The sequence below is a fragment of the Pteropus alecto genome, unplaced genomic scaffold, assembly GCF_000325575.1.
Source record: "Pteropus alecto unplaced genomic scaffold, ASM32557v1 scaffold146, whole genome shotgun sequence".
NCBI lineage: Eukaryota > Metazoa > Chordata > Mammalia > Chiroptera > Pteropodidae > Pteropus > Pteropus alecto.
In genome coordinates this window covers 8,377,478-8,397,782 of record NW_006442107.1, presented here as the reverse complement: position 1 = coordinate 8,397,782, position 20,305 = coordinate 8,377,478, and the positions used below count along the sequence as shown (strand labels likewise).

The following is a 20,305-nucleotide window of genomic DNA, read 5'->3' as shown; positions in this document are numbered from 1 at the left end:
CTGCTACAAAATAGAGTTATCTCTTGAAGCAGCGGTCCCCAACCTTTTTGGTACCAGGGGCCGGTGCTCCTATGAGAATCTAATGACTGATGATCTGAGGTGGAGCTGAGGCGGTGATGCTAGCACTGGGGGGCAGCTGCAATTAGAGATGAAACTTCTCTCCTTTGCCCGCCACTCACTTCCTACTGTGCGGCCCAGTTCCTAACAGGCCAAGGACCAGTACTGGTTGGAAGGCTGAAGGTTGAGGACCCTTGTGGACCTGGAGGACTTTTTGAAACATGTAGTTTTTAACTTCATCAATCTCTCCTGATCCTAGGAAGGTAGCACAAAGCAGCCAAAACAATTGAATAGGTTAGATTATTCAAAAACCTCATCAGTGCCTATTTTCATCACACCAAAACACAAGCCAGTCATAATAAGACCTGGATTTGTCTATATTCTCATAAGGTACAGGGAAGAATGTACAGGGTACTGGGAGCCAAGGTCGCAGGGGATCCAATGCCTCCGCATGTGATAGAGGGCAGTGAAAGACTGTATACCAAAGCTCTGGAGTTTGAGGAAAGAAGGATGAGGCAGGACAGTTCCTCAAAATAATTCTTAATGTTACTATTGATAATATTCATAGTCATGATGATTATTATGATCTTATATCTGTAAATTTTATACATTTACATTATTATCACATTAGATCTTGTAAGAAACTATGCAAGACAAAAGTCATTTTCTTAAGAACGCTTAGAGATACTAAACCACATGCTTTTTTGATTATATTATAGCTCCAAAGAAACAATACACTTCATATAGATAGAAAACAGAGAATTGAGGTGTCCACTTGGCAAAGAGAGGATGAATAGAGGGGAATTCTATGATTTAATAGCAACCATTCATCAAGATATACTGTCACTTCACCACTCCAGATTTATAACCAATGCTGGAAAAAAAATACATAATATGAAATTTAATTTTCAGTGTCAACTTTTGTTTCTATAGAAAATATATATAAAATAAAACCATCTGATATTTAAAACTCTATATCTTTTTCCTTTATTTTTCAGTTAAGTATCAGAACTCAAAGGGGTAGGGAAATAATAATAAACAACTTTCAATTTACTCAATATAAACTAGAATAATATTCAAATATCTTAGCAGATTATTAATAGTTGTCCAAAATCTCATCAAAGCATACATTTTATCTATCTCCCCCAAAAAGTTTATTCCCCAATTACAATGGATTACTTGATAATTTTTAACAATCCATGCACTTTCTTTTGTTTTATCCATATTTTTCTTATATAAATGCCTCTTAACTTCAAACTTTTTAAGGTTTAGCTTAAAGTTACTTCTGCATTATCATTAGATCTTTTTGTTATAATTACTCTCTCTATTCTCTATGCAAGACTTTTGTCTTGCATAGTTTCTTACAAGATCTAATGTGATATAAGCCCATTTTACTTTATATCAATACTACAACATGTAAAACATCCTGCTCTGTACTTTAAGCCCATGTCTATTTTTTTTTTTTTTTGGAGGCCTTGAGGGCAAGAACCATGTTTATTGATCTCTTAATCTCATCAGTTACAATTCTGTGCCTAATAGTTTCCTCGATTCAGACTAAATTCCCATTGCTCTTTCAGTACACCACTTGACTCCAAAATATGCTGTCACTATACAAATTTTACTTTCGAAATATCCCTGGGTTTCTGTAAGACCTGACTGCAATGTCAAAATCTCAGAGCTTGAGTTTGGTTTTTCAGAGATAGGAATTTTGATGACTCATGATATCATCATGATAATTCTGCCAAATATTTAACTTGAGAGCAGAGTTTTAGGGTGGAGAGAATAGCAGAGATCATGTGACCCACCTCCCAGTGTTACATAGGAGATCATGTGACCCACCTTCCAGTGTTATATAGAAGCCTGCCTAGCACAAAGCTGTGCTCTATTCACTCTGGGATTCAGGGACGTTTGGAAAACATGGAGGAGGTTTTACAAGGGTCCTGCTAGTGTTCTTTCTACATCAAATCACAGAGTCATAAGGGAGACCATCCAACTAAAGAGAGAAAAAAATGGACATGCAAACTTGATCCAAAGGTAGTTTGTCAGATATGGGGTGATGATGAAAATTGTTAGTACCACAAAGAACTCATTCAGCTTATTTTCCATGCAGCACCTTTGGGCTTATCCCTGGGGAATGGTACATATAAATTATTGCCACAGCACACTGGCAGAGTGAAACCTGAAGGGCTCTGGAAAGGACTGTCTTAATTGGGCATCAGAAGAGAGAATCTTTAGAACTCACGTAATTTGACAGAAATGTAGGGTTGGAGACTTCTCTCCAGTTCCATGTAAGAGAGGACTATAAAGTGATCTCGGGTCTTGCGGGGGGACCGGGGAGTGCTCATGCTGACACTGCTGGTGGCCTGGGCCCATGGAGAAGCTTCATACAGGAAAGCATTCGTTGTCTGCCATGTGAGCACTGCCTGCAGTGCTGGGGCAGTGGCAGGAGAAAGCTCACTGTGATTATGGCAACATTATTGGTTCCTTGAAACTTCCACAGCATCACCACAAGGAGGAAAGCTGTCTACTGAGTGAAAGAAAATGACCAGTGTTGAAAACAGTGCACTTGTGCGCATATGGGTAATGCTCCAGGGAGCTCTTGGGAATGGAAGATTGTGTGGGGCTGGGAATGGAGGATGGGGGATCAACTAAGAATACTGGAACCAGAAGCATTAGTTGTCATCCCTAATTGGTCCAGCTAGAGAAATAATAGCCTCTAAGAGATGAGGAAACTTAGGTCAAGCAAAATGAATTTCTTCCCAACTGGTGAGTGGAGCTGATACTTCCTTTCCTTTTTTTTTTTCCCCCCTGCATTATTTTCTGAAGCTCTTATTTTCTACACTCACTTTTACAGAGAATCAAACACCCTTTTGCCAGCTCTGGCCAGGATATCTGACTTCGGAGTCTCAATGCTTCCATTTCTGAATCTCTGATTCTACATCAAACTAAACCACCCAGCAAGACAAGTTATTTCTTTGCGATAATGCAAAGAGACAATGAATAAGTTATTTAGGTAGTCAGAAGTGTGAAGTACTAGAAAACTAGAAAACCCTACTCTGTGAAGTGGTAATAATTCTCTGATCTACATGTCAGCAAGTTCCACTGGTGACAGTATTATTTACCAGGTATGTCACCAAAGTTTTGTTATCTATTAAATAAAGATGTTAGGTTAACTACATCTCCATGATATCTGCAAGTTTTAAAGTTCTATCACTCATATTCTGATTAAAGCTTAGATTTTGTAAGACAGCCCTGTGTGTTGGTTGCCACTCTTGGAATTTCAGGACTGCAGGATGTCCTAGTGGGAGGTGGCCATCTTTCACAGTAGACTGTAGCTCTCTGCATTTAGCTACCTTAAAGCCCACTGACCTATCCCCCGCTCTGTTGATTCATAAGCCTGTATGAAGCAAGTCACGTTATTGGGAACATTTTCATTGCTTGGAGGTTATTTCAAATCACAACACAACAGGAGGGGCAGTCTCTGTTCCCCGGGTGGGATGTCATTACGTTCCCACTTTGCTTCTAGCACATGCATGACAGATTTAGCCTTTTCACCTTCACTGCAAAGGGGGAGTTGTCAATTTAAAATAGATGACAGTCATGTTCCAAAGGTCAGACACCATTTCTGAGAGTATTTTATGCTTAAAATTCAGGAGAGAAGGTCCTGCATACAGTTTTCTTGAAATTATTTTTCTCTTTGATTGGGCCTCCTTAAATTAAGAAATTGGATAAAAGTGAAAATTAAAGAGTCAAATTGAGTTTTTCAACTACTTGCTCACATCTCTTTGCCAATCATCCTGCTGGTGATGGATTAGGAACTTCTGCTCTGAAAATGCCTAACTACTCAATTGTTAAATACAGAGGTTGGAAACATAGATGACTATTGGACAGCAGAAAATCCAAACCATTTCCTCCAGAATTCTAAGGAATCCTACATTCTAGATCTGTTTCTTTTCATTCCGTAGATCCCAGGGCTACCACAGAAATAAAGGAGTTTTGACTAAAGAGAAACAACACATAAATATTTAGCACAACTTCAGATTTGCTTTGAACATTTGTGGGTCTGGCTTCTTTCATTCATACATGTATTTAACAAATGTTGACTAAGTACTCAGAATATATAAGACACTGTTCTAAGACCTGAGAATAAAGAAACTAGGTCATTGCTCTAATGGGGCCTGTATTCTTGGTGGTTGGAGACAGAAAATCAACAAATAAATATGTACTTCCTCGGGAGGGAATAAGAGCTACAGAGAAAAGTATGGAGGTGGGGCAGGAGATGGAGTTCAAAGAAAGTATCTCTGATGAAGGGCTATCTCTGGAGAAAATAAAGGAGCAAAGCATGTTGGAATGTCGGGGTGGGGGCAACCAAGATAAAGGGGAGGTACCTGGAAAGGCCCTGAGAGAGCAGCATGTTTGCTGTGACTGAGGAAAAGCAGGGCCCCTGTGGCTGACGCAAGGTGAAGAAGGGAGACACAGGAGGAACGATCAGGGAGGCAGTGGGGGAAGACCACGGAGGCCCGGCTGGCCGTGTTCAGGTGGGAAAGCTTTGGAAGGTTTTCAACACAGAAGTGACATGAGGTGGCTTGTATTTTTAAAGAATAATTTTGGTTGTTGCACGGAGAACAGTTTGGGGAAAATACTTTGAGAATGGAAGCCAAGAGACCATTAAGAATTATTGAAGTAGTCCAATAAAGAGTTGATGATAGCTCAGAGTAGGATGGTAGTGGTGAGATGGTATGTTGTTTTCAGTTGACAGGATGTGCTGATGGCCTGGCTATGTAGGTATGAGATCAAAAAATAATAATCATAAAAATAAAAAGAATTTAAATGACCATGATATTTTGGGGCTGAGTAACTAGAAGAGGGAAGTGGTTGTTTACTAGGAAGTGAAAGAGCATGGTAGGAAATTGGTAGCTGACAGGAAGCTCATTCATTGTGAGTTCTATTTTTGGTGTGCTAAGTTTGAAAAGCCAATTATACATCTGAGTGAAATTCTTATGTAAGACGAGAGAAGGAAATGCAAACTAAAAAAAAAATTTATTCTTTAGAAAATGAAAAGAAAAATTTTCACATGTCAAAAGAATATTCTTAAAAAATATTTTCTGTAGCATGGTATTGAAAAATGAAAATAAAATTTAAAAATAGAAGATTAAATTCGAATCCCCCTTTCTACCACTTTGGACAAGTTATGTAACAACTCTAAGTCTCAGTGTCCTTATCCATAAAATGGGTTCAAAATCAATGTTCTAAATAATTCACATGGCTTTTTTGAAGATTTGATGCGTTAAAAGTTTATCAAAGTACTTTATAAACTCAATCAGTATTGCCTAAAATTTGCTGACAATAAAAATTGCCTGCTAAGGCTTCATTTGGTTTTAGTTTGTTATTTATTTGTATGTTTGCTTTTAAAACGTATTATATGATCCTACCTGAAGTCTACTGAGACAGAACTTCAAGAGTGGGGCTTGTTAATCTATCTTTCTAAAAAGTCAAGTTTCTCGATTTTCTATTTCTCACTAGTTTTAAGACTGCTTGCTCAAAATCTATCAAATACATATAGTATATTTTAAAAATTGTATTTCCTAATATAAGCAGCTCTGTGGAGTCAAGTCAGTATTAATAAGATTTGGCATACAAAACTTAATTCAGTCAATATTTTTCAATTGGTATGTTTCACGAGATAACACAATTCTGAGGCCAAACCTACAGGACAATTTTGAAGAACATCATTTACCTTTTGAATCTGTCATTCTTCTGTATACCTTTTCTTTTATTTGTCATTTTATACTCATGAATAGGAAGCCAGGTCCTGTTATCCAAATAACTGGATTGATTTACACTCATTCATCTAAGTACTATGCCTCTTAAATATTTTAAGTAATGTCATATAACACGTCAGCATATTCTGAAGTGGACATTTGGAAGTAATACTGAATGCTAAAGAATGAACAGCAAAAACCGAAGCTTTTCCAGTTAATAAGAGGCACCATTTTTGAGCTTTTTATACCATGCTGTTTAGAAAGTAGTCTCTCTTTCACCTGCAGGAAAGATGACTTTCAACCAGTCTGAGAGAAGTTACTGAGGAAGGAAAACAAACAAACAATGACCAAAAAAGAGAGAGAGAGAGAGGAAAAAAAGGTTACTGGGAAACACGACAGCAGCAGAATGCCCAAGTCCATCTCTGAAGAAGTGAACTGATTTTTTTACCTCTTATCTGACATGTCTGTGCAAGGGTGATGATGAAGTAGCTGGGAAAGAACCGGTACTTAAAGAAAAAAAGGTCCTTGTTGACCAAACACAGATCTTGATTTCAACATTGTTGCTTAATATTTCTCTACTGTCTTTTCATTTCCAAAATGTCCTTTGAAAGAATTGAATTAACAGGAGTCGTGAAATGACTAAATGATATCATAATAAAGTTATCTTGGTTCATGCAGAATTATAGAACTGTAAGGTGGTGGTTGTTATTACTAGAGGTAATATTACAGCAGTGTCACTAGCATCATCAGTATTATCTGCAACCTGGGGCAGGGGAGCAATTTAGGGTTAAGAGCTAGATCTATTTCCCATGCAAAGAGCATGTGTCTTTATGGGCTGTCTGTTGAACAAAAGGCCTTTGACTGTAGCCGAGCCTGAGGCAATACTTTCATTGTGCTCCTGCTTTCTATGCCTGAGCCAGGTGCTGGCCTTGACGTCTCCTTGCTTGCTGTGAATTCCCAATTGTTTTCTGCATGACCTTGCTCAGCTACCTGGGAAGGCCCTTCAGTAAGTCCTTGCTCTGAAAAGTCCATCTTTTGCTTAGATGGACTTCAGATTTTTATTGAGTGATATTTTGTGTGTGTCGTACAACCTCAACGTCAGGATTTCAAATCACCCATAGTAAATTTTCAAGTCAAATTTATGTTCTAGTTGCTTTTAAATTATCTTTCCTTGACCTCACATGATATCCTATCAAGGAATACAAAACCACTTTAGTATTAGTGTAATACTAGAAATTGGGAGTGCAAATCCAATTTTAAAAAACAAACAATAAAACATAGTTCACCCAGAAACTAATTTTAAAAGTTTGGTATTACTGTAATATGAATATGCCTTGTCATATATAATGGAGTACATCAGAATGACAACAAAAATCATTTTATATCTTTGGAGTAACTTTTTCTACTACTATTCCTGAAACCATAGTGGTTTTCACAATGTTTTTCCATATAATCATCAATTAAATTTGATTGAAATCTAACAGTGATTCAAACTTTAATTAAATAAATATTCATTGAGCTTACTATATACAACCCAGCTACTGCTAAAATGTAAAGGTCAATAAAACACGTATTTCTTTTTTATGAGGTTCTTACTCATAATAAGAGAGTAAATGTGTGTTCACAAATAACCATTTAAAATTGATTCTATGAAGGAGTACTATACAACTGTAAAAAGGAATGACAACTATATATGAAGTGGGGAATGATCTTCATGATATATTGTATGCTTTTGTTCATGTAATTAACAGGGAAATTTGAATATATGTAAATATTTGTTTATATTAAAAATTAGAAGAATTAAATCAAAACTATTAAATGTCATTATGTATGGGAGAGAACAGAATGATTGTGTGTAGAAATAGATGGGCTATTATTAATGTACTTTGTTTTGAAATTTTATCTTTAAAAAATGTAAATATTTCATAAAACTAGAAAACAAAATTGAATCTAAAAATCAATTTTTTTAAAATAAAAATAAAAGTAACAAATTTGCTTAAATGATTGAGTTGGTGGCATAATTACACCGAAACCATCTCAAAGGATATTAAAAAGCAGTCATCTAATTGTATATTCCTGGGGACATGTAAATTAAGAAAAAGAAACTGCCCCAAAGTATGTAAATATTATGAATTTTCAGAAACTACATCGTTAGTAGTAATGTTAGCATTGTTATTTTTTTTTATGTGGTTATTTTGGCTTCTATCTTATGCTTTTTTCCCGTTAACACCTTTACTAAAGTATAACTAACATAAAATAAACTGCGCACACTTAAAATGTATGATTTGATAAATTTTGATACATGTATATGCACACTTGAAACCATCATCACAATCAGGAAAATGAACATATCCATCACTCCAAAAGTTTCCTCCTGTTTCTTTTTAGTCTCTCTCATTTGCACCTCTCTATACCACCTCTTCCAATCCCAAGAAAACACTAATATGCTTTTTATCCCTACAGATTAGTTTTTATTTTCAAACAAATTCCACAAGTGAAATAGTACATTCTACATTTTTGGGGGGGGCAGGGAGAAATATCTGGCTCATTTATCATAAGATTCATATATATATATGGTTGCATTTATCAATAGTTCACTCATTTTTATTGTTGAACAGTGTTCCATTATGTAGCTATAACATAATTTATTTATCCATTACCTATTGATGAACATTTAGGTTGAATCCAGTTTTTTGGCTTTTATAAATAAAGCTATTATAAAAATTTACATACATGTCTTTGTGTAAACATATGCTCTCATTTCTTTCAGGTAAATACCTAAAAGTGGAATGACTGGGTCGTATGGTAGGTATATGTTTAACTTTTAAGAAACTATTTGTTTCCCAAAGCAGTTGTACATCAGTTGTACATTTCACATCTCCACTAGCAGTATAGGAGAGATCTAGTTCCTCCATATCCTCACCAACATGTGACATATTAAAACTTTTTAATTTCACTCACTCTAATAGATGTGCATGGCATCTCATTATGGTTTTAATTAGCATTTCCCTAATGACTTGGAAAATGTCCTCAATGCCTCTGGTTGCTTTGGGTGGTAGGCATCCCTGAAATACATTTGAGCACTTAAATATAATGATCAACTAATTCTTTTAACATACCTGGGCACACTCTTAATACAATTAATATTGCTCGAAACAAAAATGTAATGGCAGCAAATTCTAGTGGCATTACATTTCCAAGGCCATTGCTCCAACTGTGATAACACAGAACACCTCCATGTAGACACTCAAGTACTGTAAAAAATGGCTGATTAGCCTGGTGGTGGATTCCACAGTTCTCGCTCACTTTAGCTTTGGGATCCCCAACCCATGGGCTGCAGACCAGTACTGTGGCTTGTTAGGAACTGGGCTGTCAAGCAGGAGGTGAGCAGCGTGCCAGCAAGTGAAGCTTCATCTGTATTTGCAGCTGCTCCCAAGCACTAGCATCACAGCCTCAGCTCCACATCAGATCAGCAAACATTAGATTCTTATAGGAGCTCCGGTACCTGGTGCCTAAACGTTTGGGGACCACTGCCTTAACTGGTGTCTGATGGGAACACTACGGATGTCCTGGCTTTTTCCCACTCTCTGCCTTTTTAAGAAGAAATATGACTTGTATTTCCACACCATTTTACTAACTAAATCTATCCAGTGCAAAAATATGGGGAAAAAAAAATAAAGGCAGCGATCTAAAATAGGTAATGAAAAAGACTAAAATAAGAAATAAGATGATAAAAGAGAAAAAAAGAAAGTAAAGAATAGTGATAGAAAATAGTTTTAAAAAAGTAAATACAATAGAAAAATATAACTATGACATGGAAGGGAGAAGTCAAAGAATGTGGCCATGATCCTCTTTATGACTCTAGCAAAGGCAATCGACGAGGACTCCCATCAGGTGAGTGGTGTAGGGTCGAGGGAAGACTGTGGTACCGTGAAATCCTTTCACTTACCATCTGTGTTAACTTGAGTCAATCACCTAAGCTTCTTCAGTTTCAGGTTTTGCTTCTGTATAATAGGGATAATGATAATTGGCCCAGATGGTTGTTATGAGAATTAAACTAAATAAAATAAGATATATAGAAGAACTCGGTGCTCAATTACAAATGTTCCCTAATCTATGTTAGGAGATCTATTAGGGAAACGTGAAAGCTTAGAAAGAAGTAAGAGAAGCCTTTTTACAGAGTCCATTGGCAGAAAGTTTGAGTTGAAATCCGTTGGGCAAAAGCAGCAATTTATTCATGTCTTACAAACATAGTCTTACAAACATCGTACAGAGCTGGCACGAAAGAACAGACACCATCTCATACACCATGCTTCCTTCCAAGTCACTTCTACTGAGTTACAACATCAGAACAAGTCAGTTACTGAATTACACAGTTTTTCAAACGTGAATACTTCCCCATTAGGGTGGTGAGATTGGCTAATCAGACAAGTAATTTACATGTTTAATACAGTGCAGGATTTGTAACAGAATTCAAGATATTCACACTGATATTGTAATACATAATAAAACAGTACAATTTTCAGAAGATGATGGGATCACTTACGTCCCTGCCTGTTTCAATTCTTTTTTAGTTTTTCTTCTTTCTTTCCTTTAACAGCAGTTGCAAATAATTTTACTCAACTTTTCACACTCAATAACACTTTAAATTGTAAAAACTAAAAACTATTTACAAATTAGTCACTGTAATTTAAAAAGTATTTGTTGTTGGTTTCGCTGTTCTGCTTAAAAAATAAAATTACCCTCCTTCAACAATTGTATTTCAGTTGATACCACCATGAACTTCTCACAGCTATGAAGGATACTTAGGGTGGATGCCTCACAACTTTTCAGAGCTCCAAAATAAATTACATTCTATGGCCCATGTACCAAGTACATATACATAAAAAGGCCATCGACTTCCCCAAATCACACACTGACTGCAATTAATTTTATGCTCCTTTCATAGGAATGTTGAGCAGACCAAGATGCTGTGGGGTTTTTTTGTGGTGGAATGAAGACAATGATTAGGGAATATTCTTTTTAATCCCAAAGTTATCTTAAAACACAAAAAAAGAGGTTGATTTCAGTTTTCCTACCTATAGAATGTAAAACATTTTCTTTACATTGGGCATAGTCATAAAAAGCGTGTATAAGTTGTTTTGAAAATGCATTGTCATAGAATTTACAAACACGGAGATATCAAACACATTCTCAAAAATCGCTAAAGTACTGACACAAAAGCTGACTCAAAATGTAAAATTTTCAGTAGACTTTATTTTCTAACTTGCATATTTAATAATTCAATTGTACCCGAGTTTCACTCATACCTAACTAAAAACTCAAATATAGTGACATTACCTCAAGTTAATTCTTTCCAAATAATCACAGGGCACTGCTTTACTCTAATGGGTTTTTAATGAATTTCAGAGCCCTGGAACTGGAAAAACGGTAAAAGACACAAGTCTATATAAACTGTTCCACAGAAAACAGCTCAAGACAAATTAGCCTAGAAAAGATAGTGAGACATACTTTATTGTGCTAATTTGACAGCCTAAATATATTTCATGTGGACATATGTAAATTATATTAGGCTTGCTTAGTTTATTGGTTTAAATAATGCTTTCTGTCTGGCATGGTTAAAACTTCAGTCTTTTTGTTTGTTTTCAAATAATAGCTTAATCTTTTCTGGGGGAGAACAACTAAAGGAAGACTTAACTTCGATAGCCATGCCCTCTCTATGTGCAAGGAAAAGCCTTGAATGTATACTTGCATACTATACATATTTCCTAGAAGAAAACTGCATCTCTAACTGGATTTCTAGCTGAAGTTTATTTCTTTACCCACTAGCTAATTTAACAACTTCACAAAGGTAAATGGGGCTTTCTTAGACCACACTGACGCTTGTGACAGGCAGTGAATAATTCAAGGCCATGGTTCTTATGTGAGGTTATATTTTACAACATTTTGACTCACATATAATCCTAGGGGGGAGAAAAATCATATTTCTACCACAGTGTTCTCAACTAAGCCCTTTAATAAAATGATTTCTCAGTTTATTCACTGTCCTTTTGAAACAAACCTATTTCTCTTATGATAACATTGTATCAAATAATTACAAACCAAAGAGAAATGACCATATACTTTTATATGCAGGACACCATTTGTACATGACATAACTAATAAAAACAAACTAGAGAACACTTCTAGAATATCTTTGGATTTAAAGAAAAATTGATTTCCCCACCTAGAGAAAAATGGATGAATTTTCATAAGTGAACACATGCTTTTGATTTCTAAATCCTAACAATCACGTTGCCTTCCAGTGACATATTCCAGTGACATCATCACTTTCTAAACCACACCCCTAACCTGGGATCGCACTGCAGTATTTATAAAATGCTTGACTACTCATATTTATAGCACTGGTAACCTGCACAGGAAATCACTATTTTATGAAAATTTATCCAACTTCTCTATTTATCCAACTTTCACTATTTTATGAAAATTTATCCAACTTCTCTAGTAAAGGGGGAAATTATCATGATACACATTTACAGTTACTTTCTGGTCAGCTAATTCAATCCATTTCTAACAACAACAAAAAAAAGGTAGCTTGCTGTCACAAGCTAGTAATCACATATCAGAAAGAAAGAAAATTGTTCCTCTCCTAGTAAAATCATCAAGTTCCAACTCATAGTCAGGATGCTAACCATCACAGAGCATATGCCACTTGGCGATTTGTCTCCTGGGATAGTCACAGATCTCCTTCCAGTGCTCTCCTCCGGTTCCTTCTGCTGCTGCTCCCAGAACCAACCGCCCAATTACCTCATTGCGGGATCCCCTTTCGGAATCCAAAACCAGAAATTCAACACTGATCTCTTCAAGACCCTCACAAGGAATATCAAAAACAAATAATTCATTGAACACTGCATTGGGGGTGCATTTCTTCACATGAGTCTTCTTTTTGGAGATTCTCTTTTTGGCATGGTACAGGTTCACTTTGACATAGGGATCTGCAATAGGAAGCAACAGACAGTACAGTGACAGAATCCAGCTGAAGAACTGACCTCAACATTATGGTGCCCTTAGAGATTACTACATGCCAATAAAATGTGATTAAAATAAAAATGAGGCAGAAAAAAGTGAAAATATAGAAAAATCTTGGCTTCTCTCTTGTCAACAAACTGAAAATAACTAAGAAGGCAACAGAAGAGAAAACAGTTCTAACCCAGAGGATGGGGAAGAAACTGTAATAACAGGCTAAAGAGATGACATAATGGAGAAGAAAACAGAATGTTCTGATGACATTCTGATTACTAATAACTCATTCCAGAGAATGGGATAAATGAAAAAAAAGAAAAAAAAATCTAAACTTACTGAGTTGTATGACTTGGAATAAGTCTTTTTCCTCTAAGTTTGGGCAACTTTTTTCTGAATGGGCATTTACGATTCACAAAGGTAATGCCCTTTTTGGCCTTAACTTTTCTGTGCTTCTTTAATCACCTTCTGGGTTTGCTTCCTATTTCTCAGTGTTGACTTTCCCTGTGTCACCCTTATTGTGTGGATTTTAGGATCACATCGCTTTATCACACATTTAATTATATTATTTTTGCCTTTTTTCTGGTTGCAGCACATGAGCTAATTTTAGCTCCCTAATCTAAACCTTTAAAGACTATGGGTTTAATTTCTATTATCAAATAATAATAATAATAATAATAATAATAATAATAATAAAATAGAACTAGATAATATTTAATGAACTATATTTTTCTAGTTCTCATAATCCAACTCAAGGTAAATACTATTATGTACCCAAAGTTACTATGCTAAGAAAGGGTTAGGATTTAACCTCAGATAATATTAATCCATAGGTTATGTGTTCTTTCTCATTATGCTATACAAGGTTTTTTAATTAGTCACAAAATAAAAAGCTAATTCTTAAAGCAGTTACATAAGAAATTAGAGAAAATAAAAAATAATGGAACTGTAAGGGTAGGCGGTTCATTTAAAATACTAAAATTAAGAACTTTTCTCCCAAACGTTAATTTTATACCCATCACTGTATTTTTGGCAATGGCCCCTCATCTCTGCATTTATCACTGTTTTCTGCTCTAACTGTATTCATACATCTACCAAGTACTAGCTTTGGCTTAGATCATAGAACTATGTAGTTTTCTTTTTCTTGCTAATGGCATTGGCTCATATTATTATTCCATAAAATGAGAAACAGAAAAAAATCGCTTCACTTGTGATAGTGAAAAAAAGTAAATCAAAATCACGATTATGTTAGTTAACTATTTTGTCCAATGTATTACTCACTTATACACTGAACCTGATTTTTTCAGAAGCATTCTTACCTGAGAGTCCAGACACATCAGATTTAGGCAGGTGTCGAGCTTTTAAAACAACCACAGTGAGAGTATTTGTGGTGGACTGGTAGCAGAGAGAGATCAGTAACTCACCCCGTCCTGAAGACTTCTAAACAAAGAGATATGTGATATAAGTATTTTTTTTTTAGTTTTAAAATTTGTACTTATATTAACATTTTAAAGCAATATAATACCATTGTAATTGAAATGTAATTTTTCTACTCGTTATTTTAGCATGCCAAAGAATCCAAGAGTTAAGTACGAGCTTTTGCGCAGCACCATCTCCTAAAAACAACTGCCTGCCATCTTGTGGCCCGCTTAGGTACTACAGGATCTTAAAAAATGTAATGAGTTAGCCACACCCATTACAAGAAACGTTTAAAAGGGTAGACTACAGCCTACATAGAGGTATTTTTAACTTTTGATTTTTAAATTAAATCTATACTTTTGAAGTTATTAATAATAACAAAAATTGTCTAGTCCTCTGAATGAATCTATAGGGCAAAACGACTCATGTTAAGTTTGATTTAATTTCAAGTTCTTCAGCACTGATATTATTGGAATTTGAATTCGGGCCAACGGAAATTTATTCTGACCCCCACCACTCTCCTGGCCAAGAGGACTGAGGGAGTTAAAATTCTCTGCCACCAGCCCCCACCCAAAGTCCTTATTTAATCCAAGGAATGAATTATTGGGAAATTTACTCAATATTTAATGCTTGATGTTTAGACAGTATCACAGGATCCTTCTTTACATGATACTTAGGTTTTATTTGTACTTTAAAGACATTAGGTAAGATTACCAAGAATTCAAGTACAAGTTTTAACTGAAAGTAACAAAATGTAAACTTTGTTTGATTATAACTAAGAATGGGCCAGAGATCCTAAAACTTCAATATATATTTATACAAAAGCTGATATGGGGTAGCTGTATGAATAAGCTTTCCAGGAAGAATAAGAGTAGGGCATTGATCTGTACTCCCACAGTCCCACTGAACAGCGGAATATCTCAAACGAGCTACTTAATGTTTCTAAACCTTGACTTCATTAATTTCAACAAAGAGACAAAGGCAACAATGAGCTTTATGTTATTCTATAAAATTATGCTTTATAGTCACAAGTTATTCTGAAATACCACAATTGAAATCAAGAGTTCTGTATTTGAAGTGAAAATAGGATTAAATTTGATTAATTGATGTCTTATCGTTTTCTAATAATCCCAGAACTACCAAAGTAGTATAACTATGAAGACAGAGTAACTCATTTCCTATTATATAACATGAAGATGAATATTTATAATTCAATATGATGTGATGTCTCCTCTTTGAAAAGCAATTATATGAAAAGTCAATACAACTTCCAAATCCTCAGGATGAATTGATTTAATTTTAAATTTCAATTTCAATTTCAAATTAAATTATGCTGACCTTGAAACATCTTTGTTAACTTGCTTATGAATAAAAGTATTTGCCTGCATTTTAGTTTAAGTGGAAGCTTAGTCAAAATACTTGTGATAAAAATTAATAAAAAATATTTAAATAAATGATATTTAAATATCTAAAAGGACATCTATTTTATATCATTAAAATACTTTAAGCATTTCAGTCATGGGTTAAATTTTTTTCATCTACTTTATTCCTCTTCTTCCCATTTGATTATATTAATAATAATTAAACATGGTAAAGATAATATGTACAAAACTTATCATCTTAATGAAAATCCCTTAGATACAAAATAGCTACATAAAAGATTGTTTATAAATACTTTAAGCACTAAAAATGAATTACCCTAACATTTCTCTTGATAATCTCTCTGTTCATTAACATTTTTCCATCAGACAACTCAATTCCTGTGAGAGGAATAAGGACTTCTCCAATGATATCATCTCTTGAAAACCTGTCAAAACTCAAGATTGTGAAGTGCAAGGCCAATTCTTGGATCTGGGTGTAGGGGATCCCATAGAATGTAAAGGTCTCATCAAAAGCTGGGTCCAAGGTCTTTCTTAGAACTCTGGTTTTCACTTTATGCTTCTTCTCTGGGAGGATCGTCATTTTGATGTATGGGTCAGAGGTCATCGACTGCTCATCCATGGCGGGCAAGCCACGGGCTTCCTTGATATTAACCACAAATGCTTTCTTCTCAAAGTTGTACTCTAAGGAGAAGAAGAGGGTTCCCAGTTTCTCTTGTTTCTCTTCTGAACTAAGGGACGTGCTGGACTTTAAGCTATCAGGGGAAACTGCATCTTTTTCTCCTTCTGAAAAGAGCTTCGGGGTCATATTCTCCAGATCAGAAGGGCTGCCAGCTTTGTTTGTTTTGGGGAAATTGCCATTGAGATCTCTCTTCTCAAGGTCAAGATGCAATGAATTCTTTGGCACAGCTGGTTTATTCTTTACTTCATTTTTGTCATCAGCTCCAAACTTCTTTTTGCTATTTAGGTTTTCAGGGTAAATATCAACTCCCTTTAGCACATGCACAAACTTATATGGAGGAGTCTTGTTAGATTTGGATGATTTTCTCTGACAGCAGATCCATGCAAACAGAGAGACTGTGAAGACCAGGCCAAAGGCACTGAAGATCCCCACAACTGTGGGGATTTCATCTGAAAAAATCAAATGACCAACAATATACATTAAATGAGCAGAGTTGGAGATAAAAGCCTATGTGAAAAGCATACTAGAGCTGGCAATTGTTATAGGTTGCACAGAGTAAATTACTTTCTAACTGTTTTGTATATGAGTTATGTATACATTTCACATCACCTTTAGGAATAAACACATTTTCTGTGTGACACACATGAAAAAAATATAGTATGAGAGAAACTTTACCATTTCAGTAGTTTTCCATAAATAAAATAAAAAGATGAAACTATATCTGGGTCAGGGGTGAGGATGCTAAAAAACCTTTGACCTACCTTTGTTTTCTCAAATAACACGAGCCAACGATAGCATGATGGGTCAGTACTAATTTCATTATGTTTTCATTGACATTTTGAGGCTTTCAAGAAGCATTAATTCTTACTGACTATGGGACTTTAAATGCACATTCTTCAAATACTGAAAGATTCTGTATTCTTAGTAGTTCCTTATTTACCCAGGATCCATGCAGCAAACATCTAGGGACTCAGTGATTTAGATAATTTAAAAAATTGTGGAACATTATCTGCCATTATCATAAACTCATTAATAATTTCCATCCAAATTATTAAATAGTGGTAAAAGAAATGCACATATATTATGAGAAAAAAGAACAAAACAATGAACAACAGGATATTAATAATATGTAATTTATAACACTACAAACTCCTTGTATACTATCTAAAAATTTCACAAACACTTAATTGTTCAAAGTACAAATTAATTACACCTAAATAAAATAAAAACTGAACAATAGCTACAAATAAATCATCATTCCTTAACATGTAATGAGAAGAGTGAATATAGATAATTTAGAGTTCAGTTTTATTCATAACTGATTTTTTCCTAGCACATTTCCACATGGCAAATAGTAATCAAATTGAAATTGGCATTCTTTCCTTCAACAAGGGTCATTAAATTACTGTGATTAGGTAACATTGATTATGCATGAAGCTTATCATGTTCCATATGTAAGTACATTTCTCCAACAAATGATTAGTAACAACTGTGTAAGTAAACGCAGTATTGCTATATCTATCCACGATGCATCGATTGAGTCAACTTTTAACATAGCCAAAGTGAATATAACTAATGTAATATTATCTTCATTTAGTTTCATTTCAATCTATTTTTCATCACAAATAGTGAATAACAAAGTTAAAACTCCCAGTCAGGAAAGGGTTAAGGTTCATTTAAATAACCCCTGGAATAATAGTCTTTTGTTATTCCCTTCCCCATCCCCCCAAATCTTCTGCCTATCTACTTTGTAATCACAATACTAAACTCAAAGACTATCAGATTAAGAAATGACAAATAAGAGCAGAAGTGTCTAAGAAGATAAATAAGCAAACAAAACAAAACAATAAAATAATTTGTAGTTTTATTATATCAAGAAACTAAATCATATAGAGATAAAAAATAAACCTTTGAATTCCTCAAATAGAAAAAGCAGTGAATGCCACAGGAAAAGAATGAGGTGAGAGCTAAAGCTCATCAGCTAAACTTAGTGTCAGCTTTTTACCTTTCTTTCTATTCAAGTCTTTGTGGAGGGGAAAAAAATTCACTCTTGGACTAATAAAACAAGGCCAGGGAGCAAAAGCAAAGTCATGAACTAATGCAAGAAAAACAATAAAAGCAATAGAAAATGATTTTTGTTCTAAATTGACTGATGGCCCATGCTAGAACATATTTTTCACTAGCATGGTCACTGAAAATGCTTCAATGTTAGAAAATTTCTGACTTTCAGATCAAAAATTAGGAATAAACATCACAACAATATAAACTCAATTACCTAAGTGGAAGGCTATGAAACTCATCTCTGAATATAATATCATGAATTGTTTCTATTCGATATTTATGTCAAATGGTGAAATATCTAATATACCATGGAAAGACTCACTTACCTATTCCCAGTATATTCTCTACCGATAGGTCTTAAGCTTTTGAGAGCAAAGTCTCCATCATTTTACTTAGTTTAATAATAATTATCATGTATTTGTAGGCAATATTCCTTATTTACAAACTTCTGTGAAATATTTTTTATGAATACTTGTAAAAGTAAGTAAAACTCTTATATCTTGCCTTTGAAATATAATGAGACATAAATTGTGATTTTTGTTTGTTTGTTTGAAGAAGTACATCTGATTTTATTTACTAAAAGAGAAAAGAAAAGCAATGGTGCCAAAAATTAGGTATAGGAAATGGGTAATTTAATTGGAAAAATGGAGTCTTAATTCTAGTTTCCCGTCTCTTTTAGTTAACTATTTGACCTGCAACACTTCCCTCTTCCTCTGAGCTTCAGTTAGCTCACCTATGAAATGAAATGGACTCAGCTTGTTCATTTCAAATATACCTGTAACTGTATCTAGCATCATAGGATTCTGTCTCTTTCACTAGCAACATATTTCCAGGTTACAATAAAAACATAGCAGAGAAAACGTCCTCATGGTACACTCTGTAATAAAATATACATCTCGAACCCTCGACATATAAATTGTATTATGCCAAGATCAAATCCTTATGTAATCACAAGGACATTTGGCTTCCCCTTAGTGAAATACAGATTTACCTACAAATAAAATCACCTATAGGATTAATGAAACCAACAAACAGACCTCTTTTCCTTTACTTAGTGCGCACTGCAATTTACAGAGCTATACTTGAACGTTTAAGGAACTTCCGGGATGTAAAATAGCCCTAGCAGTAGGCAATTTTAAGAAGAAAGATACTAAGGAAGGGAGAAACAACAGAGATAAGCCACAATTGTCCGGTTACTATTCTCATTTTCATTTTAGATTAACTACCTAGTAAATCTTTACTCAACATCCCGCAGGAAAGAAAACAAAAAACAAACAGCCCACCCGGAGTATTCAAGGAATAACCGCAGTTATAAGTTCAGTAACTTGCTTACCAAATTCTTCCCGGCTGGTAGTGATCGGAGCCATTTTTTTGCTGCGTGGCTCTGTCCGAGGTACTGAACGGAAAACTCCCTGGCTTGGTGCACTTGCCTCGATCTGAAGCGCCGGCTTTCCCGAGTGCTGAAAACAACAGCGCAGAGCCCAGGGGATCTGCGCCTGGAACAGGGAGGAGGCAAAGAGGGAGGTCCACTCGCCCTCGCACAGTGATTTGCCACCCCTGTTCCTGTTTTGGCTCTTCTGAGAAGCTCGTCTCCGAGACTCTAGACGTGGCTGAAATCCGAATTGACGCAATCCTGACGCTAAAGGGTTGAAATCAGCCCCTGTCCCCTCCCCTTCTTTCTCCAAGCTTCTCCTCTCCCCTTCCTTCTTTCTTCCTCCCTTCTCTCCTGAGGATTCAGCACACACTCATCGATTATTTTAACTGTCGGACTACTGGATATTAGCTTCACTATATTGTGGGGGCTCAGAGACACATAGAGATGAGCCCCAAAACTCATCACTGTCAGTTTCTAAAATAAAATCTTCTGATCATCTAGATCAGTAAAAATGTGTCTGTGAGTTTTAAGAATAATGTGATTTACAGAG

General features: G+C 35.2%; 1 protein-coding gene across 2 annotated transcripts; it reads right to left on the bottom strand.

Annotated features, from left to right (window-relative positions):
* Positions 1-10,041: 10,041 nt before the first annotated feature.
* Positions 10,042-19,953, bottom strand: SYT4 (synaptotagmin 4). 2 transcript variants are annotated; one of them, XM_006919942.2, is made up of 4 exons: positions 19,714-19,953; positions 15,957-16,768; positions 14,159-14,279; positions 10,042-12,814 (listed from the first exon to the last, which is right to left on the bottom strand). In XM_006919942.2, exons 1-4 carry the CDS (start codon positions 19,745-19,747, stop codon positions 12,507-12,509), a joined length of 1,275 nt encoding a protein of 424 aa, XP_006920004.1. In that variant the 5' UTR covers positions 19,748-19,953; the 3' UTR covers positions 10,042-12,506. The 2 variants fall into 2 exon arrangements, with proteins under 2 accessions (XP_006920004.1, XP_006920005.1); XM_006919943.2 differs by having other exon boundaries at positions 15,957-16,714.
* Between the last annotated feature and the right edge of the window lie 352 nt (positions 19,954-20,305).

Bases quoted from the DNA above. Each gene is read 5' to 3' on its own strand.
- SYT4 (XM_006919942.2), bottom strand. From the start codon at position 19,747: ATGGCTCCGATCACTACCAGCCGGGAAGAATTTG. The intron at 14,280-15,956 runs GTAATTCATTTT...CTCTTTGTTTAG, and splicing joins TTATCAAGAGAAATGTTAGG to AAGTCTTCAGGACGGGGTGA. The intron at 12,815-14,158 runs GTAAGAATGCTT...TTCCTATTGCAG, and splicing joins TGATGTGTCTGGACTCTCAG to ATCCCTATGTCAAAGTGAAC.